Source organism: Egretta garzetta, unplaced genomic scaffold (genome assembly GCF_000687185.1).
Source record: "Egretta garzetta isolate BGI_Z169 unplaced genomic scaffold, ASM68718v1 scaffold281, whole genome shotgun sequence".
In the NCBI taxonomy this organism is placed as follows: Eukaryota; Metazoa; Chordata; class Aves; order Pelecaniformes; family Ardeidae; genus Egretta; species Egretta garzetta.
The window spans coordinates 378,053-403,963 of record NW_009258674.1 but is presented as its reverse complement, the minus strand read 5'-3'; the positions used below and the strand labels follow the sequence as shown (position 1 = coordinate 403,963).

Here is a 25,911-nt window from a genome sequence, read left to right as displayed (position 1 = left end):
TTTGCAGGAGGGAATCCAGCTAGTACTGAAGCCTTTTCACAGTAGAAGTCTGTCATCAACTTTGAATTCAGTATACTGCTTTTAAATTGCATGAGGAAAAGCCTCAACAGAATTCCTTTTCCTGAATTCTTTGCCTTTTCACTGTGCAGCTAAAAATAATCTGACTTCCTACAATGCCCCACATGCACGATAAACATGTACAAACACATATGTACATACCCAAATTTAATCAATAGCAGCCAGAACATCGATCTTAATCTTGGCAAAATTCCAGCCACTTCCTGGATTCCTCTCCATAATTTCAGAGAGGTTTCCTTTTGGAATATTTTAATGGAATAGCAAGTGAGACAATGGAACAACAACAAAAAAACCCCCAAAACCAACAAACAAACAACCACCACACAAAAAAACCCCAAACCTGAGAATGAAGGAAAGATGAGGGTAATACGATGAAGGTAATATGATGAAGGTAGTAAGATGAAGATAATCTTTAAAGCTCAGCACAATGATCTTAATTTAGAGTAATTTTGCACACAGTACTGTATTTTTTCCTGTCAATATAACACTTGCATGTTTATTAACCAAAGCTAGACTATGTGTGAGCGTGTAGTATGTATCTATCTTCTTTTATCAAAGGGGGAGGAGGACAGGAGAGGCGGGTGGATCTGGTACATAAGTCTAAAAATAATTTATCTGCCCTTAACCTTTGGTTATCCTAAAATTGGTAGGTGCACCGTAGCCATCTGGAGTACTGGAGGGGAGAATGGGATTTGAAAACACTGGACTTCCACTGACAAAATGGGCTCCAATGCTTTACCTACTAATTGATAATGCATAACAATTCATGTATGCAGGTGCTTTTGTGGAGAGCACTCTGGCAGCAGTCGTATCTTCTCTATATCAAATGAGCTCTGGCTTGAAAGCTTCTCGTGACTGCAACTGAGACAATACACCACAAGCAGACAGATCTCTCTCTCAGCTAATGAGTGTTTAGGCCCTCAGTTTCTATGCAGAATTTGGCAAGATTTCAGCGTTAAAATCTTAATTGGTGAATTAACAACCCCTTAATGACTGAGCTGCTACTGTGCTTTGTGAAATATTTCAGAGAGTGCTATGAAGCATTACAGTGTCATTTTCTATCCAAAGATGCATACATCTTGCAAACAATTAATTTTAGTCTTGCATGACCTACTTGTTAACAACCTAACTTTAGAGGAAGAAAATGACACTGAAGGATGACAAAATAAAATGTCTCAGTTCATATAGGAAATATGTGGCAAAGTAGGAAATATAGTAAGAAATTTGCCTTCTGTTTTATCTTCCCTTATTTTCACAGAAATGTACTGATTTTTAACTTTGTATTTATTCTTATTTTATAAAACTGAGAACTTTTATTAAATCTTGTAAGGTGTTCGGGGAAAATTGTGAAGAGGCAGGGCTACCACATTGATTTGCAATCGAAAACTTCCAAAGCCAGCCTGATCAGTTTACAAGTAGACAGGAGTTTTTCCAAACCACTAGCGTTTTAAAATCAACCAGGGATCTGATAGTCAAGCTGTGCTCCTCCTTGTTAACACGTCGACAGCAGCAGCAGTGTCTGACTTCAGAATTAAGAATTCTACTGCTTGGAAGCCAGAAAAAAATAGTATCTTTTTACTGTGTCTATATTATCTCACTTTCAAAGTAGTATGAAATAGTATGAAAAGGGGAAAATACACTTCAGGTATGGCATTTAGCAGTGCATATGCTAGCTACACAGACAAACGGTGAGATTTCCATTTGTCTCCATGAAGTTGTCTTGAATTTGTGCTGCATACACACCAGCCAACTGGTGGTATAACAGAGCAGCCACTGAATATTGGAGAATAAAATGCACCCACAATATTTTTCTTTTTCACTCTGCAAAGGGATGGACCTGGTCCAATTTCACTGGGAGACACCTCAGCTTCTGCAAACCAGATAGATGCAACTCAGAGCAACAGCTCTGACCCTCATTTTGATACTCCCTGCACATGCATGTGTCCATTCTAGCTGAAACAGGCTCTTTCAAAAGTGTCTCCTAAGCTTGTCTCACTTTTGGATTTCTCTCACTGAAAAGATTCAACCTGTGGCAAAATCCTCTCACTAGATGTGCAGCTGTCACATTTTAGGTAGCAGTTGCGGTATGCAGCTAAAGCTTCTGTATACTTATGGAATTCCCATCTTTAAAACTGTAGCAAAGCTTTCAACTTACAGCAAACTGAAGATACTTTCACTTTTACATATTGAGCAGTGAATTTAATCAGAATGCAATCTATCTGTCAAAACTGCTTGTATTTTCCATGATTTTATATATAAATATATATATTAATATGAAGCTTATGTATATAAAATTTCAGAAAATGCCCACTCTAAACCAATCTGTAGCAACTTGCATAGATTCAGCAGATCTCAGACTGATTTCAAGCTGCAGCTTTTACTACTAGTGAATGAACAATACCTTTCTACAGCTCTTCTTCCCACCCCCTCCACCTCCCACATGTCACTCTTGCACATGCTACACTTTATTTTTGTGGCGGTTAATTATATTTTACTTCTGATTGTTCAGATGACCTACACTTTAAGGCCATGTAGCTGATGAGCAAAAATTCCCATAGGACAACTGTGTTTGTAGGTTTAGACTAAATGTTCTAATATGCAGCCAGAGGTTTTTTATGTGGCTGTTAATCTGTGCATTTTGGACACAGTCCTAAAGGTACTGTAAAACCATTCAAGCAGCAAGACATATAAAACATTTCTGTTACAGATTACAAAAAATTCCTGGATAAATATAGTTAACAGCTATTTTTTTTGAAAGTTTTTGTTTCTTTCAAATAAAATCTACCCACCCTGTTTGAATTTTGTCCTACTTTTGAACTTCTTTTAGACATAATTTCAAGGACAGAAACCTAGGCATTAAATATAACAATCCTTACACTTGGCATGCACACTCATTACCCAGGATTCCTTCTTTCTGTTCCCTGCCAAAGACATATATTCTGGAGAGAATACATATTCCCAAGGCCAACAGCTGAGGAAGGTGCTGTAATGCCTTAGCTGCTTCCAGCTGGCCTTCATAAGAAGCAGGAATTCCTAAATTAAGGGAAAAATTGTTACTGGCAGACAGTAATGGTCAAAATGCATCTTTCTGGCAAGACAACAGGCAATCACTGCAGAGGCTGATACAATCCACAATGAAAAATCCAATCTGTGACAATGTTAACAGAATTGACTTGGACAATTTATTTTCAAGAATAAATGGATTGTTCAATAAAAGGTTTTTACAAGTCTAAGTAGCATTCAAAGTGGAGAGCGATGTGCTCATAAGGAAACTCAGTGATGAGTTCTACTGGAAATTATTAGCAGAGCATTCCTAATCATTTATGTATAGGTTCATCAGTTCCAGCATTTAAGCAGTTTCAACCTTTTCATAAAGTGAGTGTGAAACAGGGATAGCAAGCAATCAGACTTTACCACAGGATTCATATTTGCTGACATGCTTGCAATCTTTTCATGTATCTTGCATTTTTATGGTTTGCTTTTGAAGGCAGGTAATAGATGAAGTGGTGCATTTTTCACCAAAAGACCAAACGAATGCATTTGAATTTTTCAACAAAAGACTTACATACTGAATTTAGCAATATTCTTAAAGGGTACTAAATAAAGCAAGTAATCTGCAGGCTTTTTAAGAACTTTTTTTTAACATTGTAACTAATAGAAAAAGAGGAACTAATGGATCCAAACAAGATGGAGTCTGAGTTCTCCCATGCATCATTTCCAGAAAGGTCTTTCGGCCTCTCTCATTTCTGACACACCCAACACCTCAGTATATGAATGCCAAATTTAAAATTCAGAACTTGTGCTAAGTTTAGCTGAAAAAATTCTGCTGTTGATCTCTCCTAAGTTTAGCAAGTTTGAATTGTCCTTATTTATTTTATTTTTCTTTTCTCCTTTTTTTTTCTTCCCTCCCCATTTTTCTTTCTAGCTGTATTTTCTGAAGCAATAATTAGTACTGGATATCCGCTCAAAAGAGATAAAATTTTAAAGTAAGATCAACAGAGGCCCAGCTCACTTTTTATAAGTTAGGCTAGAGATACAGTACCTATGGAGGAAATCCTCATCACCTCGTCTCAAGAATCTGGATCTTTCTTTTCTCTTTTTTTTTTTTTTTTTTTTAAATCCTTGTTAGCTTCCCATGCAGAACAATGCAGTTGTTTGGTTGACAATGCAAAACTGCCTTTAGTAACGAAACAAGAAGCAACTAAAAGTTTACAAATAAAATTTGGCTGAGTAAAACAAGGTAGAATTTGGTGTAATATGATTATTAATGAAACAACAAAACCCAATTTTTCCTAGGACAGTATATAAAAATCTGTACTTGAGAATATCATTACTCATTTAGTCTGAATCAATAGTGGGGTTTGATGGGCTTCAGTCTTAACAGATTCACTGGACTCAGCTCAGAAGTAGCAAATTCATGGTCTATATTTGAAACTCAGGTTCAGTTACCCAATTTCTTTCTTGGATGAACTAATGAAACACAGTCGCCCACTCATGATTTAAAAATCTTGATAGTCCCAATGGAACTAGTTTGCTTTGTTAGGACAGTTGGACTTACTAGTTCATTTAGGAAGCCCGCTCAGAGAAGTAATGGTGGGACAAGAATCTCCTCAAGCTCAGGGAAGGCTGATGCTGCAATATACTTCTTACTGGACTATGCAAGGAATGGGTAGAAGACCCTTGAATTGTGAAGGGAAAATTTCTTGCAAGACTAAAGAGTTTTCTAATGTGCCACACAGGATAGATTTGGCTCCCTCTGGAACCAGAAAAAGAACAAAAGGGAAGGGTTTTTTTATTGTGGTTTCTTCCAGCAGCTTTATACTGACTTAAAAGCCTTTATCATGAAGATTTTCCTTTCCTCCACAAACAGAACTCTGATTATGATTGTATTACTTTTCCAGAAAACCACTAAGATAAAAGTTCCTGAAAACTTCAAAGTAAAAATTAAACTTCAGCATTAAGATGCAAGAATTCCATGTTTGACAACCTGGAGTCCTGATCCATAAAAACAATAGACTGTATTACAGCCTCTCATTTCCCCCCCAAATCAAGGAAGGTATCAGAATTTTTCTTTCATCATTAATAATCTATGTCAAAGCATGGACAAAAACTGTAATACTGTAATAAATACAGGAAGTGAAGTTTCTCTGTATGCTCCGGAGGTACTTCCCTTTCGCATAATTTTAAATTTTGTATTTATACTTTCTATAGATCTATATTTGCTACAAAAACATATTCAAGTTTTAAGACCATTTTAAGCATACCTCCATCTGAAAAATCATTTTTTTTTCTCATTTAGAACCTTAGACACATTGTTAACCAGTATTTGACATCAGAATACTGGTGGATTTTACAAAAAATAAGCTGGTAAATGCTGAAAAATGATTAACTACACATCAGCATTCTACATGGCTGCAGCATTCTACAGCAGAAAGTGCAGATGTTCAGACTTATTGATAATATACAAATATATACTCAAGGAACATTTTTTAAATTTCAGGGCAAGATTGACTTTTCTATATAAAAAAAGAGTTAGGCAATTGGTCCAAAACTCAGGTCAACAGTTTCACCACCACATTATTATCTCTTTCTTTTTTTTCAGGTACAGGTGCCTGACAAAATATGTACCCCTGCCTAAGCTTGAATGTGATATCCTTTCTAAATTGACTGAAGAACATTAAAATTCATAGGTGTATAGGTCAACCATAAAATTATTTCCACGCTTCTCAGTGATGTGAAGCCTTAGCTTTTATCTTCCCAGTTCTGCAAATTGCATTTGTCCTTCGTGGTTTCTAAAAGCAATACCAATACAAAGCTGAAACCAAATATTCAACCTAATTATTTTTATAAAATAGATCTATGAGGGTTGTGATATTCTGAAATGAGGGAAGTGAAAGCAAACTGCACGAGCATCATTTTGTTAGGATCTTTACCCTCTAGCCAAGGAAACAAACAACTCTAGTCAACAGCACTTTTACAGAACTCTGGTTTGTTTTCAATGTCTTTGTGGATATTTTATCAATTCTAAAGATACTAAAGGCTTGCCTAAGGCTGTATGTTACTTTTGAAGTATGTCAGCAATTACTTGTAAGAGCCATGTGATAATACTGGTTGTACAGATGCAACCCATAACTCTGTAAGAGGATTCACACTTAATGGATTAGACGCAATATTATACTGCTAACACTTTGTAAAAAATCTTTTATATGGCATACTGTATGTATTACTGCCATTAGTGCTTAGTGATGAATAAGACATTACTACATCTCACACTTTCATATCTGAGGTATCACTCCATGGTATTTTGGCGGAAGATGATTTTCCATTGATTACAACTATCAAACATTTGAACAAGAATCTGGAAGCAGTTAGATTTGATGGCTTCATAATTACCTTTATCTTTCCTATAAAATTAGTTTGAGTATGTCATTCTTGACTGATGAAAATGAACTCTTAAAAATAGTTTGAAATATTAGCCTTTCAGTATATAATTTAATGTTAGCATATATCACAATGCTGGCCTGCTGCTCTGTAGAAAACCTTCCAGGGAAAAGCATAGCTCATCAGCACAAAGATGTAATTAAAGGATAATGGCATTTCTAATGAAAAGACAATTCAAAGAACCCACTAAGGACATGTCATAGGAGGGGAAATGTCATAGGAGGGGAAATGTCGTAGGAGGGGAAAAAACCTCCAAGAAACCCCTTTCTCTTCAAAGTTTCTAGCATTTTATCTAGTAAACATATGTCAAAAAGCTGTTTTTTACCAGATAAAAATAAGTATTTGCCTTTAAATAGCATTATGCTATATAACACTCTCAAGGAAAGAGAACAATGCTAACAATGACTTTACTTCCGTTCAGTGTATCTACCAAATTTTAAATCATGAAGATCTGAAGTGATAGCAGGTAACTCAGCTAAATGCATATGAAAGATATTAAAAAACCCCCCACAACTAATTGAGAGTTTATGAGGAAACAACTCTAAGGACTTCTTTTTACCTGAAATACCATGATCCAATATATGGTTCATTACTTTTGAAATAAAAACCTTAAAAGAGGAACAGAGAAATGAAGTAGAAAAATAACTTACAACTATCAATAAAACTTCCACTGGTTAATTTTCTCCTCAAAATGTCTAAACACATTCTTCATTGGAAGAAAATGGTTTTCCAGAAAATGATTCTAATTGCTTTATTAGTAGGAAAACCACACTGAAGTGTAACATTTTTATTATGTATGATGAGGTCACCCAAAAGCATGACTGTCCTGAGGGAGCTATCAGAGGGCCAGGAGATGTTGACCTGAGTTGTTGTGATCCTGTGATAAACTTACCAAAGAATGATCATTACTTTCGGGCGAACTCTGTTTTATGGAAACATTATTGGAAGTATTTGTGGCAAGATTAGATGAGGGAACTCTGGAGATTAAACATAAATCTATGAAAAACAACCTGAAAAGGCTGTGGGCTGTTTTGTATGAGGCCAACTGGGCTGTGGCCAATTGTATAAGGTTCAACAAGGCCAAGTGCCAGGTCCTGCACTTGGGTCACAGCAGCCTCATGTAACTCTATGGGCTTGGGGATGAATGGCTGGAAAGCTGCTTGGCAAAGAGGGACCAGAGGGTACTGGTTGACAGCTGGCTGAATATGAGCCAGCAGTGTGCCCAGGTGGCCAAGAAGGCCAATGGCATCCTGGCCTGTATCAGGAATAGTGTGGCCAGCACAAGTGATCATGCCCCTGTACTCGGCACTGTTGAGGCCGCACTTTGAATACTGTGTTCAGTTTTGGGTCCCTCACTACAAGAAGGACATTGAGGCACTGGAGCGTGCCCAGAGAAGGGCAACAAAGCTGGTGAGGGGTCTGGAGCACAAGTCTTATGAGGAGTGGCTGAGGGAGCTGGGGGTGTTCAGCCTGGAGAAGAGAAGGCTGAAGGGAGATGTTATCGCCCTCTACAACTGCCTGAAAGGAGGCTGTAGTGAGGTGGGTGTTGGTCTCTTTGCCCAAGTAACAAGTGATAGGATGAGGGGAATTGGCCTCAAGTTTTGCCAGGGGAGGTTTAGATTAGGTATTAGGAAAAATTTCTTCACTGTAAGGGTTGTCAGGCACTGGAACGGGCTACCTAGGGAACTGCTCAAGTCACCATCCCTGGAGGTATTTAAAAGCTGGGTGGATGAGGTGCTTAGAGACATGATTTAGTAGTGGACAGATATGGTTGGACTCGATCTTAAAGGTCTTTTCCAACCAAAAGGTTCTATGTTTCTATGGTTTTATGAAACAGCACAGACAAACCAGAAAAGTAAATCTTTCTTACAGTATTTAAAAATATGCAATATTGCTTGTAATTCTTTAAAACTGGTAAATGAACAATGTCAAGTAGCTATTCTGATTCTGTCTTGCTAGTCAGAAATCACATACTTTGATTTGAAACAATTATTTCAAAATAATTTTTCAAGAATTATTAATTATATTTTTAAGGTATTTTCAGCTAGTAACGAGTTACAAGCTATTAGAAAACAGCAAAAAGTGAGAGCTGCACAGATTAAAACAAAGTAACAAAAAATAAAAAACAATAAATATTTTTGTGACAAGAGGAGGACTTCATAGAAGACCAAGTGTATCACAAGAGTGAACACCTGAAGTAGTGTTATTTACATGATCTGCATGAAAGATAGGACAAAAAGGGCATGAAAGAAAGAAGTTTTCCAACACACAAACCCCAATTTTATCTCACAAAAGCAGAAGCATTACATAAATTCTAACAGAACCCAAGTGAACGGGCTAAATGAGTTACACGTTGGCAGATGATACAGTCAGAGATGCTGAGGGAAACATTTGGAAAGACAGAGAGATGATCTTAGAGATGGAGATACACCAGGCAAAAGAACGCCTGCTGGACTGAGTCTCAGGACTGGACTGAGTACTTGAATTTTCCTGCACACATTGATAGCTTTGGAATGATTTGTCAGCTATCAGAGAAAAAATCCAGGCATTATCATGAAGAGACCAATTAAATAATTTGCTTAATGTGTTTTACTGAGCAAAAGCAAGAAAGAACATCAACACAGAAGTTAATGAACCTGCAGCAAAAGCCTATGCTGAAAAAATAAAAGAAAGATTTGTTTTGAAATGTCAGGGGACTGGTGTTGTTCTCCAAAATGTGGGACCAGCCATGAAAAGTCAGACAACCTGCAGTGTTTTCCATTTTATATAGTGAGAAAGTCTTACAATGTAGACTCAGGTTATCAGTTATTGCTTATGTAGAATGGGCTGTACGTACACACATTTCAGGTAAGTGAAACTCTGAGAAGATAAAACAGAAGATGCTGCTCTTGTTTGTCTTGTCGTCCCCGTCCCCTCCCTCCCCCCCCCGCCCTTTGCCATTTGATGTTACTTCTAATTCCATTAGCTCCTTACTTACTTACTTGTGATGTTCTGTGATGGTATTTTTTATACATAAATTCAGCATATCTCCTTGGGACACTGAAATTCTGATGGACAGTATAGTTCCCATCTTACAAAATTTTGTCGAGAAGAATCTTTTTAGACCAAGCCTAATTGAGCAAAAATTGGTGTCAGCACAAGGATACTGAAGGGATGCTCAGTGTTACTACTCTTCCTCATTCAGAAGAGTATTCTGGGCTATGCTTCCTGCTAGTTGGGCTATGAAGTTCTGCATTGTAGTGGTTGTGTAGCAGAGTGTTTAGGGTAAAGATTTCACTTATAGATGCATAAGCACTATTTATCTACCTGCTGAATTATGCATCAGCCTTCTAGAAGACTCATTGTTCAAAGATCCCAGCAACCCTCAATAAAAATTGGTAGGCATTTCTGGGAAGCAATTCCCAAGAATGTTTTTCTTTATTTAAATCTATGTTTATATGCATAAGTATGCATATGTAAGTCCCCTGCAGCAGTAATATCTGGCTTGGCACTATAAGGTGCACAACCCAAAAATGTTGGGAGTTGGTATTTGGCCTGACCTAGACTGCACTGGAATGGCTTAGAAGACAGCAGCAGTGGCAAAGGAGGCAATGGGAAGCTGTTACTGCTACGCTCCATGATGATTGCCTTTGTAGCAGCATGACACATCTGCTGGGTGTTAACTTGTCCCCTTCTCCTGGCCTTGCTTGCTCCAAGAGATCACAATGTTCAAATGTTGTAAGACAGCACTGACTAAGCCTCAGCACAAGCAAGTGGGTTCCTGATGTCTTCACTGTAGTAGAAACACTTAACAGTTATTCAAAGGCATCCTACTTTTACTTCTAGCTCTAATAATTACAACTAAGGTGGTGGGTTTTTTTTTCTAACTCTAGTTTTCTGGTTTCTAATTCATTTTTTTCCCTTGAAAGTAATCCCCATCTCCTTTTTAAAAATAAGATCCAGTATCAAAGTTTAATGTTGCAATATAAATGTACATGTATGTTTTTCTCTTTGTGAAGATGCCATGTGTAAATACCATGATGTTTAACAGATTAACCAAACTTTCTCCCAGAAATCATACCTTTGTATTACTCTGTAAAATTTCAAGGATCCTTTCACCTAGTTGGTTCAAAAAAAGCCATTCCGAGAACTTATCCAGGTGACAGCATCTTGTTTGACCAATCCATTCTCATGAAAACATTTCAGCTTAATATTTGGGAGCTTAGGGATATGGTTTAGTGGTGGGATGGCAGTGTTAGGTTAACAGTTGGACTTGATGATCTTAAAGGTCTTTTCCAACCTAAATGATTCTATGATTCTATGAGCTGGAGCAATTGATTTTTAATTTTAAAGAATGCTTGAAAAATATTCTTACCATTCTAGACATTAGATTTTTTTTATCACATTGTGTACAGTCAAAGACAATTTTTAACATGACAAAAAACTTGTTATAAATTAGCATTTTGGAAATCTAATATATGCAGTGTTTGGACTCCAGATTACCAACTCTGTTCATCACAGCTGAAAAAAGGCCATTAATGCCTACAGACAATATCAGCACTTTTCAGGCTGCCAAACACACTGTCACTTTTCGGTAAGGCTGTAGGAAGAGTAATTTCTTCAAACACCACCATCTCTATGGAAAGAAAGGTGTTAGATCACAAAGCTCAGTGGATGCCCTGGATCTCTGAATCCAGTATACCACCAAAGTATCTATCACAGCTATCTATCCTTTTGGGCAATGCCAGATTGCCAAATCTGGCAATCCAGTAAACAGCTAGACAAGCTGCCAGTATAGAAGGTAATTACAGAAGCTAAAGGGACAGTTCATTGTCAACAATAAAACCCAGCAAAACAGAGATCATGCGTACAGCATGGATACCTAGAGTTTATTCAATTTACAGTAAAATGGGCTACCTTGTATAGCGAAAAGTTTTTTAGAATTCATGCCGACTGACACAGCAATTTCTGCTTCACTAGAAATAGAAGTCTGCCTTTGATGACATAGACACATCTTTTTCACACCAGTAAGCCAGAGTCCAGTCAACCACACCTGTCAATTTTGAGGAGTGCCAAACACCGGTAAGGCAAATAGCAGCCAGGCTGCTTCATTTATAGCTATGGTTTCAGGCTGTAGGTAGAACCACAGAGTATATGGCTGGAAGAAGCACCCAGAAAATTTGTAAAGCTGCCCCAAGGTTGAAAGTCTGTGACTGCATACTAATACTAACAGTATTTAGTTCTGAAATATTGCTGGACATGTGTGGAAGAAAGCATCGTATATTTATAAAGTTCTCAATTATCTATTTTACCAGCATTTTTATCATTTTACTTCTACTACCAGGGAGTAAGAAAACTCCAGCTTGTTCAGGTATATTTCACATCTCCATTTCTTTTGTAATTCCCTAGACCTCCTCTAACTGTTAATGTTTATGAAGGTGACTTAGAAGTCAACCTTTCCCCTACTGATTTGTGTCCCTAGCATGCATCTCAGCGTGCGTCCCTGAAAACTACTCTTTAAGATCAGCACAGTCTAAAACAATTCTGTACAATTGCTGAACTCATCGCTGTTACCCTTTTCTTTCTCAGACAGGCAACAAAAGCAGCTGGGCAAGTGAATCTCCTCCTTTCCAAGGGTGGTCTTTTTCTGTTTTTTCTAGAAACTAACAAGACATTACATTTATTCCAGACAAAATAGTACAGTACATTGATCTATAAAAAAACCCTTTATCTGAAACAAATGATGTTAATATTACAGGTTTGGTTAAAAATCTTGTTTCATTACAGTGACATCTTCCATACGATTTGCTCATACTTCATTTCTGAAACAAAGACATACCTCATTTGCTGGAAACTAACTGTAAAATTAAGTCAATATAAAAGTTATTAACATGATGCTACTATTATTTTGACATCTATTATTTCACAAAAGTAATATAATTTCTTTGTCCATAAATCTATTAACAGTGTGATATTTTGACTCATGGCCAGGACAGTTCCATTCCTGGAATCCGAAAGAGCTAACAATTTTGGATGAGGATACAAAGAATAAAACCAAGGCTAATTACCTTGTTAGTAAAACTGTAACATTAATATTGTTCAATTTTATTTGCTTTCAATTGAAGGAGTCAAAATCAACTGAGTCTATTTGCTATGGAAATTTAGGGGTTATTTAAATGTTTAAGCACACAGTTTACAGGTTGAATGCTCCATGCCGTTGAATTTTCCATTTTCACATGTTCTTTGATTGGGACAGAGGAGAAGCAACCCTCATCACTGACAGCTGCTTTTTGTACCACTCAATTGGGAGATCTCTCTGTGACCTATTGGGTCCACTCTGTGACCCCCAACAGATGGAGACTGACTTCCTCCCTGATACTCATACAGACTTTCTAGACAACACTGCATGTACTGTCTTAAATTAATAATTTGGAATAGGCCATGAATTCTGGGACTCACTGGTGTAAAAATGAAGCAGTTACTTCAGATGTACTTTCAGACTCACTGTAAAAAATTTAGCAGATTAACCTTTGTTTCCCATTTTTGCTTTTTCAGGCTATAGACAAAGTGAACCCCATCCCAACCATTTGGACCATTATCCCAGATGTCGTATTTGACTCCTCAACACAATAGATACTATTTAGAAATTCTGCTGCTGCTGCTTCTATAGTTTCTAATGAATGCATCCTCTTTCCAGCCTCCATAGCCAAATGTCTTCTTAGAACTTAAATTATCTTCTCTGGTCTTCTATACACACATACTTTATATTTCTTCAACTTACAACTGGCTGCTCCTAAATTCTACTTCAGTGCCCAGTGTTTTGTTCCTATTACTCCCCACTGACTGTCTCCAAAAGTACCTGGTATAATATTATACCAATTTTAATCATTATTTTCAAAACCCATTCACCAAATTATTGTCCCTTCCAAAATACATCCTGCCACTCATGCTTCATTTATTTCACCATTGTTGTGAAGATTCTAGATAATAGGAAAAAAAACCCCCACAGCTTTCTACATAAAGTAAGTACCCTAGACCTGCCCTTTGAGCACCCTATGCTGTTGACATTTAAGTCTTTTTTGGAGAACGACTTCTACAATGATGTGAACTTCTCTAGTAAGCCAGGTAGATGTGTAAATGTGTTAATATGCATTTCATTTCACCTCTCCCCTGCCTACTTGTTTATCTTTAGATGATGAATTCCTCTGACCATGACCCTGTCCTCATGTAGCCTTGAAATGGGTGGCAATGGGCAGCTAACTAAAGTTACTTAGTAACGTAAAGCTGCTAATAAGACTGAGCTATGCCTTGCTCTAATTGGCACAACAGTAGCTATGAGCTACGGGCTTTCCTCATCTGAAGGTAACTTTCACATTGTTAAGTGTGGTATTCCAAGGATGGCATTCATTGGAAAAAGACAATGTAATTGGTACTGTTTCTAGATGCTGGCTCCAGAAGCTCAGTTTGAGCATTTATGCTTTACTTTCTCATCACACTCATTTTCCTCACAAAGGCAGGCACAGACCTCAACTGATGTTAAGAACAGCAATGTTCAGCTTATTGAGCCACCTTGCTGACTTAAGAGCTATTATGGAGTGTAATGCTGCACACAGGCCAGGTTATACAGCTTACTTGTAAATTATTTCAGAGTTTTAGAAGGACTGATGTGTTTATTGACCTATTGGAGCTTGCAATTTTGGTCAAATTTTCTTTGATCTTGGTATTATTGTTAAAACATTGAGCAAAAGAATTACTTGATCTCTGTGTGACTGTACCTCTAAAACAAATTAACTCCATCACAGCACTCCTATGATTATTAATAATGTTATCTTTTCAATAACAGTGCAATTTAAGCTTCATTTAAAATTATGCCTTAGGAGTTCAAGGGGAGCAGCAAAGCCAATAAGGATCACATTAAGCCTCTTGTTTTCAATGTGTGAGAAGTGTCATTTAAATTTTTCAAGCCAAGTCTTGGCATTAGCTTGGGGGAACTTGGCTCTGCTCAAAGGAACAGCCTTCTGTCAATGTCAAGAACAATCCTAAAGAGTAAAAACAGTGAACACAGAAGGCTGTACTAAACCTCTGAGTTAGAAACAGTGAGCAAAGATTAACATTTATCTGAGCTTTCCATTTTTCCCCCCATTGTAGATGTATTAACATGTATGCCATGACTTCATGTTGCTATGTACTCTACCAATGGAACAGAATAGTAACAGGGAAAAAAAAAAAAGGAAATCCAAGTATATTTTAAATTGAACTCATGTCTCTGTAGAGAAATCAAAGTATCTATTTTTTGGTATAAAGCTTGGAAAATCTCAGCTGCACAAGTCACAGTCAGGCTGTACGTTAACTGTTCAAAAGGTTTTGTCAATTCCATATAAAATATTTCCTCATCTACTAATTATGAAGTATAAGCACAATTTAGGTGACAGTGTTACAGCTTTGACTGTAGGAGAAAAGCAGAACATATAAAACATCAGTAAATTTTGAACAGGAAGAAGTAAGCTCTTGTATTTTCAGCTATTACATGGATGTTTGTGAAAAGTACTGAATTAGAGAATAAAGCTCTTCTTTTTTCCAGAGGGCACTGGGAACACAGTGTAACTGTCTGAGCATCCCAACATAGCCTCAGCAACCCCTATTTGAATGACTACTTCAACTAAGAAAGCAGATGGTTGTTTCTCCATAGTCTACTCCCTGCCTGTGCTAGTGTTAAATGATGCAGGTTTTTACTGCAGTTCTGTGGTATGGAAATGCAAATACTAAACTTTATTGCCAAACACATCTTGTAAAAGTAACCTGGCTGCTGAAGTTCCTTCTGTTGTTTAAAAAATTAATGGTTATACCACTTCGTGCTTTTGAAGTAGCTAAAGTAGGGGGGTTATCTTCTACTTTTTGTGTGGCTGTTCCAAAATATTTCCAAATATTTTAAGTGATTACCACTATAAAAAAAAAATATTTTGATGCTATCTTTTATCCTTTAAATGTGAAAAAAGTAAAGAAAATGGAACCAATAATAATGTGATAGTAATAATTTGTACCCCATCATCATAAAATGGGAACTCCCAAGCAGAATTCTATGAAACACTAGTTGCCCACAGAGTACTTGCAGCTAATTCTTGGAAGGCTGGCTAGTCATACACTGCTGGCTTTAGTCCTTGTTTCCAGCTGTTACCTCACATGAAAGACAACTAAAAATACATTAAATACTTCTCCATACAAGCAAGTTAAAACCTGCTGCAATAATGTTAGGCTCTGAAAGTAGAAGTGTTGTGTGCAAAGTTATGAACAGAAGCACAGAAAAAAAAAAAGATTACAAACTCTCTGCTAAAGTGTGGTCTGTGACATGGCAAGAGAAAACCATGACTTTCAAGGTTCAATTTCAGTATTTCAGCATGTTTTGGATATTCTAAAGTGTATCAGATGTTCAAGGTCCCAGTCCAATAACTCACTCACAGATATAATCAATATTTTCTGTTACAGTTTGGCCTATGCTTATGTACCTCACTGAAATCAAAACCCATATGCCACGGAAAAAATGCACTGACAGCTACATTAGGTGTTCAGAATAGACATTAATAGATGCTTCCTAGATATTAAATGGTTGATATGGAAATTTAATAGGCTAAAGGTGCTTCCTTATAAGACTGGAAGGTGTCACTTACTGGAAAGACAAATTAATAAAACTGCAAACACAAATTAATGAAATGTGCAAACTGTGGAGTGAGCTGCAGCAGAGGAAAAAAATTGTAACAGATTACAGTTAGATAATATATAAGTGGCAAACAATATGTTGCCCTAGTTGGGAAAAGGTGTGGAGGGACATCCAGTAGAATGGCCAAAGCAAAGTATTCTAAACATTTAGTAATAGAAATTATCTTCTCAGAACCATTCCGTTAAGCCATCCTTGAAAAAGATCCCATATGACCACAAAGAATGCACGACAGAATCAGGACAGAGAACAGCAAACGTCAGGTCCCTGGCAGCCTGTAATGGAGGTGGAAGGGGCAAAGAAAAACAATAGAAAATCTCACCCAACTGGGTGTTACACATAGGCAATTGATAGCCTCTACTCTGCAATCCAGAGACAATCTCTGCAAGAAAAGAAAGCTCTTGCTGTGAGCCAAACACAGTACACAACGCATATCACACTTTGCCTCAGTAAAATATCAAGCCAGAAGCAGGTGAGAAAGTAAGTTGAACAAAAAATAAGCAAAGGTTACAGACAAGATAAAGCTACTTCATTTAATCAAATGTCATTACTATTCCCAAACAGGTCTGAAAGTGGAATAATCCCAATAGGTGTCTTTGCCTGACTCTTGTCCAGTACTCTTCAGTTTCTGGAGTTATTTGACTGCCCAGTGACAACAGTAAATTCATATAAAATTTGCATGATACTGAAGATTCATTTCATGCTTTCCTCATATTTCTAATTTATTTATATCGTGGTCTCAGTGTGACTGCATGTTTTGGGTTTGTTCTTTTTTGTTGTTCAACAAGCCTTGTTATTCCCTCAGCTGGAAGACTCGTATACTTCTGATAAAAGCACTTCTTGCAAAGAACTCAGCTTGCAAAATGTATTATGCTGTGGGGCACTAGTATCAAGGATGCCTCACCTTAGACCAGTCTCCCATTCTCCAGACGTAGCATTTGGAATAGTCCTCACAGTCCTCTGCTTCCTTAGGTCTTGTGGACAAAACACATTTCTTGCGGGGATTGGTGCACCTCACAGTCCGATGCCGTACTCCTTTACCACACTTTACAGAGCACTGTTGGAAAAAGATGTTTTTCAGGTTTCTACAAAAGTCCTAGTTACCCCATGTTATCAAATTCTAACAACCTCTGCCTGGCTAACGTAAATATTTCAAGACTTCAGTGACTTCCTGGCTTCCAATCTTCAATTGCACAGACATCGGATTCATTAAAAACTAACAAATGAACAAAAATTACTCATGAGACAGAATTATAACTGTCGCATTTTCAGTTAAAAATATTTAATTAGATCAAAAATTATTTGCTTATGGAAAAATTAGGTTTTTGGATAAGGAAACATCCGAAAACTTATAATGAAGTGAATGCAAAATGTTATACTGAAAATATTAGGCAATCTTTGTTCTATGAATGAAATGAAATAAAATTAAACAAAATATAACTAATGCTCATATGAAAAAGATACGAAGCAACTTCAGAAAAACTACTAGTGTCTAACAGACCTTTTCTGAGAAGGAAAAAAGTTAAAATGGAAACGTAAATATTCTGAAACTATGCGAGAATCCAGACTGAATTTGAGAATTCAAAGTCACTGCATATACAGCACGTGAAAACTCTCTTTGAGTTGCACAGCAGGTCTTAATCTATGGTTTTTTCCACCATTCCCACTTACACTGCCAAAAATTATGCCATTTCCTTCTCAAAACATTATCATTGCTTTTGATCATCCCACTGCTTGCAGATCAAAACTCTCCTTTGCCAAGCTGATTATAACTGCAGGAAGCAGTAATGGCTCGCTTCCAGTATAATGGTGATAGTAGGAATGGCCATGGGAAACACCTCACTCTTCAAAATATATTTATTGCTTCCAACAAAAACATGCTTACTTATTTCTCATCGTTCAAGTAAAACAAACCAGCTAAACAATCTGGGTTTCTTTCTCACACCTCTGTAAGTGAATACCATTCTTCTCGCAGCCAGCCCTTGCATTATAAATCTCTGTGTACCAAACCTGGAAATGCTACTAGTTACTCCTCTTATCTCTATCTTAGCATCTGCTTTTCATCTTTGAAAACATTCCCTATGTCTTATCTTTTTCTTCCTTGGGCAACAAGGGGTGCTGCTGAGCAGAGTAGCCCAAAGAAGGGACTGCACCCACATTCAGAAGCTACTATTTGTATTTTGAACCCAGAGGGAGCCATGGCACAGCTTCTGGCATGGAAGGCAATCAGAATCGCCTTGCTCTTCCAATGGAGAGAGACGCTCCAACTAACCCCTTCAGCATGTCCAGATGGCAATGGTAACAACACCCTTCTTCCACCACAGTCAATTACTTTTAGAAGTAGTATAGCTTTTTAGAAGATGAAGAAAGCCAAATGGACATGGACATTAAGAGATCTTAAATTAATAAAGCTTTTTGAATAATAATTACATTCTACAGCAATGCTTCATGATGCAATGTATGCAAAATTGTGTTATTTACAAGCCCTTTTGCTCACTGCTTGTGCTACTCTTGGAAAAAGAGGTAAGAAGAGAGAGGAAGGGAAGGAAATGTCAAGCAGTGACCTTCATAGCCTCTCTGATGCAGAATGGCAGCAACCACCTGCTGATCAACATCCTTGGCACAAAAGTATGTCAGAGATGTTCCCACTCTGAACCCAAGGTCTGGTAGCTGATAGACAATGGCCTTAATTCCATTTACCCCTAGTTACCCACTACTGCAGTCAGGACATACTTGATTATATGTGCTTGAAAATTGGCCATAAGAAACTGTTCCAGGATATTAACTAGGTAAAATGTAGTAGTTCTACATGGCTAGTTTTCCTAGTCCCTGATCCCTTTGCCAAATCATTGCACGAGGACCATGAAAATCATGAGGCTGAACTGTGCCACTTGCCGCTGAAAAAATCATATTCCCAGAAAATAGTAAGGCTTAAATGATCACTATGGAGGATTTGTATAAATAAATGCAGCACCTCGGACCAGACTCCCGCCTCCCACACAGTCATGCAGTCCTGGCCTTCACAGCGCTGAGCAGAAGCAGGCTTTGGCCCAAGGCAATCCCTCTCCCTAGCTCTGATCAGGGTCCCATTTCTGAGCTGCTGTGTGCAGGCTACTTGTCTGTTCTGGGTCCCTTTTCCACATGTCCTTGAACACGGAGTCCATTCTGTCATCATCCATCTACAAAGAAATACAGGCAATGCAGTAACAAGGAATCAGGAACGGAAAAGTACCATCACATCATCTTAGTCTCTTGCTTACCAGTACACACACCTAAGACATACTTGCGTATTTTCCACCTCCTTTTAACTTAACTTTGTTAATGGGCTACTTATTAATCTAACATATTTTATATTAAACAAGGTGTTAATTTTCATATAATTTCATTCCTCAAACCACTGTCTCTATGTTTTCAGAGTACTGTCCTCTCATTATAATTCCAGTTAGAAAAGCTCCAACATATACACACATTTTAAAGATGACAGGTCACTGGTCAGCTTGTCTCTTACTCTCTATCTATCTGACCGTCTATGTGCACACCATGCATGTAAAGTTCAGCAGTCTTTGAAAATAGTTGCACTATAGAGTCACTCCTGCATGAAAGGCTCATTGCTCTGGAGGAAATATAAAAGCTCAGACTTCTTCATGTTCTTTGGGTCCAGGCCTTACCTGGAGAGCTATTGTTCTAGAACATAATTTTCCCTAAATGTTCTGTAGCTCCAGACTACGGCCATGTGCCCTGAAAAATCAAACAGCTCTGCTGCTGATGCAGTCAGTACAGAGGTGTATCCCAGGAGACTTAGACTGCAAGGGAGAGATTTTAGGAAACAGATTTAACAAACCTGTTCCAACCTTCTGTCATGCATTTGTTGTAAGAAAATAAAATATCTAACTAGGGTATTTTACTATCAGTCCTGAGACTTAATTTACAAATCACAGCCTGTCAAGATAATGCAATAGAGTTTAAGATACTTCTTCAAATGCCAATAACAAACAACTAGTTTTGCAAGCATATGCTTTAGTTACATTTCTGTTGAAAGGTAACAGTATTTGCTTTGTAAGAATCACTAATACTGTATTAAACCCTGGATATACAGGTTAAGGATCATGATATCTTTCTATATTTCTCAGCAAAACGTCTCTGAGTAGCAATTACCAATGCTTAAAATATTTCATTTAATAAGTTGGAAAAACATTGAAAATATATGGTTGACAATGCCTCAGACTCTTCTATTTCCATCCATTAAGTGATGTTAATAAAATAAAATAAAGATCTGCTCAAGCACGTTTATAATGAAATACAAATAACCCCTCCAAGGTGTAATGCCCTAGTCTGGGGAAGTCCAATCCTCAGTGGTTTGGTCTTACTTAAAATGTACCTTAAATTGCATTTTATCAATTTCAGTATTTCAGCCATTCCAAGAAAGCTATGTCTTCTGGTTCATTTTACATGCTTTCTTCAAGAATATTTGCATTTTATTTATTCTTCATTGTTTTCCTTAAAAACACCAACTGCCCCTCCTCCAGATGACTGCAGTAGATCTATCCCAGTGCATAATCCTGGGGACGCCAGCCAACTCTTGCTAGCTGCTCTTCCCTCCCTTGAAAGGTGGCAGGTATTTACCCAAGTCTACACAATACCTGGGGGCTTAGTCATAATTCTTAGCTGCCATTTGGAAGCAGGATGACAGACTCTGAAATGGGTCATTGTGACAGCCTGGACAGCCAGTGCAAGGACCAGGCTGACAGCTTGGCTGCAGGGACACCAAATAAGGGTGGGCTTTACAAGGCACAGGCTGCATGCTGCAGCTGCTTCCCCGGGCGAAATTCAGAGGAAAAAAGCTCCTCCTGCTTCTTCCACCATTCCAGCCTCAGAGTCCAGGTCTCCCTATTGATCCACACACAAAGGGATGGGGGAGAGGGAGGAGAGGAATGAGGGGAAGGCTCTTTATACTTCAAGTTGCATCAGCGTAGAAAATCTGATTAACAGATATTTATTTATTTCTTTATTTGCTGCTTAGTACACCCAGGGGTTACTGAAAGCTTTTAAAGGAGCGAAGCCTGGATTGAACAAACCACTAAAATATGTGATTAATTAAAAGCATGGGATTAAATCCGTCTTTATATAACAGCATTTAGATTTCAATTTTGCAGCATGCATCAGTCTGTGAGAAGTCTTCCTACGGAAAGTAATGAGCTGTTTTATTGAATAAGAATTGATTTAGGCACGTGCTTAAGGGTTCCCTTTCATTAAAACTTGGGAGAAACAACAGCCATTACTTCCATTTTCCTTACATTTTGCATTATAACCTTTTGGATGTATGTATTTACTGCACATTCATTGACAGAGGCAGTAATTTTTGACATCTAGATATTACAGTTCAGTTTAATGAAATCACTGTTACCTGGTCTGGCACGGCTGCTCATTGCACTTGCGGATCTGTGGTTCAGGTTTCGTTAAATATTTGCACTTCTTGCTGTCCACAAGACTGATATTCTTGTTCATAATCTTTGTGCAAGAAACTGTTGTCTTTCTTTCACCTAGTGAAAAAAAAAAAGCAGGTATGTGGGGAAACCAAGAATATGCCACATTGTTAAAAAAGGAAGGACAAAGGTATCTTTACAGATACAGCTGCTTCATGTACAGTTTGGCTAAAATAACTGTAAAACCTGTACAAGTGTAAAATCTCAGAAGAAAATCAAAGCTAACAGAGCCCAAGATAGATATTAAAGTTTGTAGGGAACAATGTGATTTTCTAATCCAATGTTTGCACACCACTATCAACAGAGTTTTGCTGCTTTATTCCTGTAACTACTTATAGCCAAAACCTTAGTCTTACTGGAATATTTTTTTTTTCTCAGTCGCTGAGAACCCAACACTGAGAAAAGCTTGCAAAAAAATTACATAGAAATTATGTCTGTTCATTACCATACAAAATAAGGAAAGAAATGACAGGTCCTGCTTCTCTGTATTGCTGGAGTGTAGTAGTTCTGCCTGGTTTAGCAGGATCCTGGCAGGAGTGGCCAGCATTCAGCAAAAGGGAATCGGCACATGCAGATCTTCACTAATGAGCCTGCACTATTTATTCCCCATGAACTAAAGAGGCCACGTAACTGACCTGATCTGTAGGGTGATCATTTAGGAAGCTGGGTACTGTCTGCAGAGACCTAGTGCCTGTTCTGTTCAGAAACCTTGCCCTGAAGGGTGGGTGGGAGCCTGGTGTCTCTTGAAGCTGAAAGCATTCGAAATTAGTATTTAAAACATAATAACTAGTGGAAGCAGTAAATTGTAATTAGGCTGGAGCCCAATTTTTAGAAAACTAGTAATCCTTGAATTGAAGACTTCAATCAGTAGGAAATAGGTTCCTAACCATTTGTTCCTATGGGTGTGCTGTAACACCCTGTTTCTGTCTGGAAACTTACGAACAAACAGGGCGCGTGCCGGAGCGGGGCAGGCTTAAGCACGCAATGTTCACCAGCAGTCAGAAGTCTGCGGGTGGATGGAGCAGTTATGTTATAAATGTGCATTACGTGTGTGACTACGGCTGACGTGTTACATGGCCCTTGTGTACATGACAGCACATGCAACTAATCTATCATATACAGCATTTTAAATGTTTGACAATTCCTTCTGCATTTACATATACATCTAGGTATTCATATTCTATCCCACACAAAGAAAGCTTTTCTGCAACACAGGAGGTCGCAGACCTGTTACGTATATAAGCATGCACAAAACCACATGGTTTCATCAATAGTTTCATCCTGACATACACTTTAAACATGTAAGCAAAACTACCGGTAATTGTTATATTCTTTAACCAGATTCATCAAAATATTGATGTTAAAAATTGAAACACAAATATTTACAGAGGGTACAAGCTGTAGCATTTTAATTTCATTATTGCTTCATAGTTAAGCCAAGAACTAAAAGAACAGTTAAAATGGTTTTGTCTAAAGTAAGAAAAATCTTTCACTTGTACTTCAGAATATTTGTAATAAAAATACCTTTTATGGCACTTTGCATTAACTAAACTATTTTAGACAATAACAAAAAATGAAGGCCAGTTACAACAGAAAAATATTATAAATAAACATTACAGTAAAACGCTTAAATATTTAATTAAGCATTAGTGTAGAATAAATTACCGACATACCGTGTTTTAAGACTAGTCCAGATGACTGGTTACCTTAGATATTGAAAGATTTAATATTGAGCGATTGTGGCAGCATTAAAATGATTCTAAAAATAATTCAGGAAACTGTAAAGAGCAGGAATACTCCAAGTGAACATGAATGCACTAGTAAGAAACAGAGGATGCTGCTAGCACCACGTAGAAAATACCTTCAGAGAAGAAGCTTTCTTACCAAACCACAAAAAGCATGTTTGTGGAAACTACAGTAATCTGTCATGACACCAGGACTGTTCACAGAGTCAAAGGAGCTAGAACATGGTGTTCCTTATGCTGCTGTTATGAGAAAGCAAAGTGTTTCCAGGCCCTCTTATTCAATCACAAGGTACACTGCAGTTTTCAGAACTGCTGATGAGAGCAACCATGACTATCGAGGTTATAAGCAGGAAAGACAGGTTTCAAAAATCAATATGGTATTCACAGTGTAGGTCTGACTAATTGCACAAGGTATGAACAGATCTCTATAGGTGGCATTCATTAAAAAAACTCCCAGGTGTTTCTTCAGTGCAATTGCCTATTTGAATAACCAGCTTCTAAACAGCAATTTTAAAGGGTATTTTTACAGCAATACTGTTCATGTTCCAATATTTGTTTTCACATCTGTATTTTGTTCTTCCAAATTCACATTTTTTTTGGTTTATAAACATAAACATAGGAAAAATATCACATCAGCATGCTAAAATCTGCTGTTGTAATATTTGTTCCATATGTTTCTGGACCATCCTCAACTTATGCTACTAACTGTACATATTTGTTCTGAGATTGGGGTTCAGCATTTCTGTAGTTTGCAATGTCTTTTACAGATCATTTATCTTCAATGGTTCCAAATACAGAATGGAATGCGTATGGACTTTCTATTCTTGTTCTAGCTCTTGCACTTGTATTTCTTCTTGGAAACTGTGTCCTGAATTTGCTTTGTTAATCTAGATTTTATTCCATTACTACTTCACTATCTTTTTCTACTTACTTTAATTAGTTTTAATCTTCTCCTAGAGTTACCTCTATTCTTTTAATATAACCAGGAAGCATGAGGCTGAAGAATGTCCACCAATGTACAAGCCACAATGAGGATATTACTATTAAATAAACAACACAGACCATCAGTCTTAATTAACACGCTGCATGTTTTCATAGAGATATATCACACACAGAGCGCATATACATGTATATACATATTGTATGCAGACACATAGATGTACTGTGTATGTACATACTTACTGTATATACATATGCATTTTTAATATATACATGTATGTGTGTTTGTACATTTTTCTTTTATTTTACCTCCTCCACATACAGCATCACAGTCTTCCCAGCCAGAATGAGTCCACATGAAGAGAGGCTCTGGTACCTTAGAGCTCTGGTTCTCGGGAAGAGGATCCAGTGGGATTGTGTATTCATAGTGTAGACCATAGCTCTGGTCATGGAAGAGCAGCACCTGCAAGATAAAGAGAAGGAAAACCTACCTACGTACACAGACACTGTGGAAGACAAACTCCAAACTGTGAGGAGATCATCCTGAAAAGTGTGACAGAATGACTTAATGCTCTATAGCTGTTCAACCCTCCCGGTGGATTTTGTAGAAGAAATTAATGAGAGTATCCGAATCAAGACAATGGGGAAAATTATTATAATTAACATAAAGGTTGAAAAGCCCTCCACATGAAATAAGCAAACAAAATTCACCAGAAGTCTGGAGGACAATTATGTCCTGTGATTTCAGTGCTCTTAAATGGAAGAGGTCTTTCCTAGATGCATCACATTTAAAACTATTTTAGCTATACCAGCCAATTTCTTGCATTTGAAGTACTTTCTCATCATCTTTCCCTCTTTCTTTCTGGTGGCTATCAACACTTCCTCCCCTACACTGAAATGCATCAGAGATCTACTTTTTCATGGAGAACTTGGTGATTGCAATCCTGAAATGGTGATGCTGTGCTATAGTCAGGCAGGATAAAAACCATCTGATATTAATTTGAATCTCTCTTAAGTGGCACATTGACTTTTAATGATATTTGTAGGAATGCTGAGATCTTCCATCCTGCCTCAAAAATGTGAAGATTATTTTTGGATCGAAATGCATGTTTTCAGAAGCGCACTGACAGATCTATATGTATAAGCAGATTTTATACATATATATATATGTGTGTGTGTGTAAGCAGCTATATCTTACATTGATCTCATTATCTTCAGGAGCCTGGAAAAAAAAAATTAGTTACCACACTATGTGACAGGAATCAGGTAAAAAAAACCCAATCCATATTGTCATACCAGTAAATGTAAAGGTGATGTTGTGGGACCTTTGGCTGATATTTTCTCCCAGAGACCTCTCCGAACATAATGGACAGTGGTCCCAGCAATATTGAATGTTCCTGAATGCTCTATCTTCCAGTCACTATTGATTGACTGTTTTCCAGCATCTCGAAGAGCTGCAGAATATATAAAAGAAGACCAATATAAAAGGTGTCTGTTCACTACTGATTTGTGCCTCCTTTCACTTCCTGTTTGG

At 37.5% G+C, this 25,911-nt stretch overlaps 1 protein-coding gene across 1 annotated transcript in view; it reads right to left on the bottom strand.

Annotated features, from left to right (window-relative positions):
- The window catches only part of ADAMTS19 (ADAM metallopeptidase with thrombospondin type 1 motif 19), a 152,948-nt gene that overhangs the window by 5,137 nt on the left and 121,900 nt on the right, over window positions 1-25,911 (bottom strand). Inside the window, exons 17-21 of the mRNA XM_009648858.2 lie at window positions 25,674-25,831; window positions 24,687-24,840; window positions 21,615-21,750; window positions 19,185-19,389; window positions 17,115-17,267 (exon numbers count right to left, since the gene is read on the bottom strand). Of these exons, the coding sequence (XP_009647153.1) occupies window positions 17,115-17,267; window positions 19,185-19,389; window positions 21,615-21,750; window positions 24,687-24,840; window positions 25,674-25,831 (806 nt within the window). The remainder of the gene's footprint in view (window positions 1-17,114; window positions 17,268-19,184; window positions 19,390-21,614; window positions 21,751-24,686; window positions 24,841-25,673; window positions 25,832-25,911) is intronic.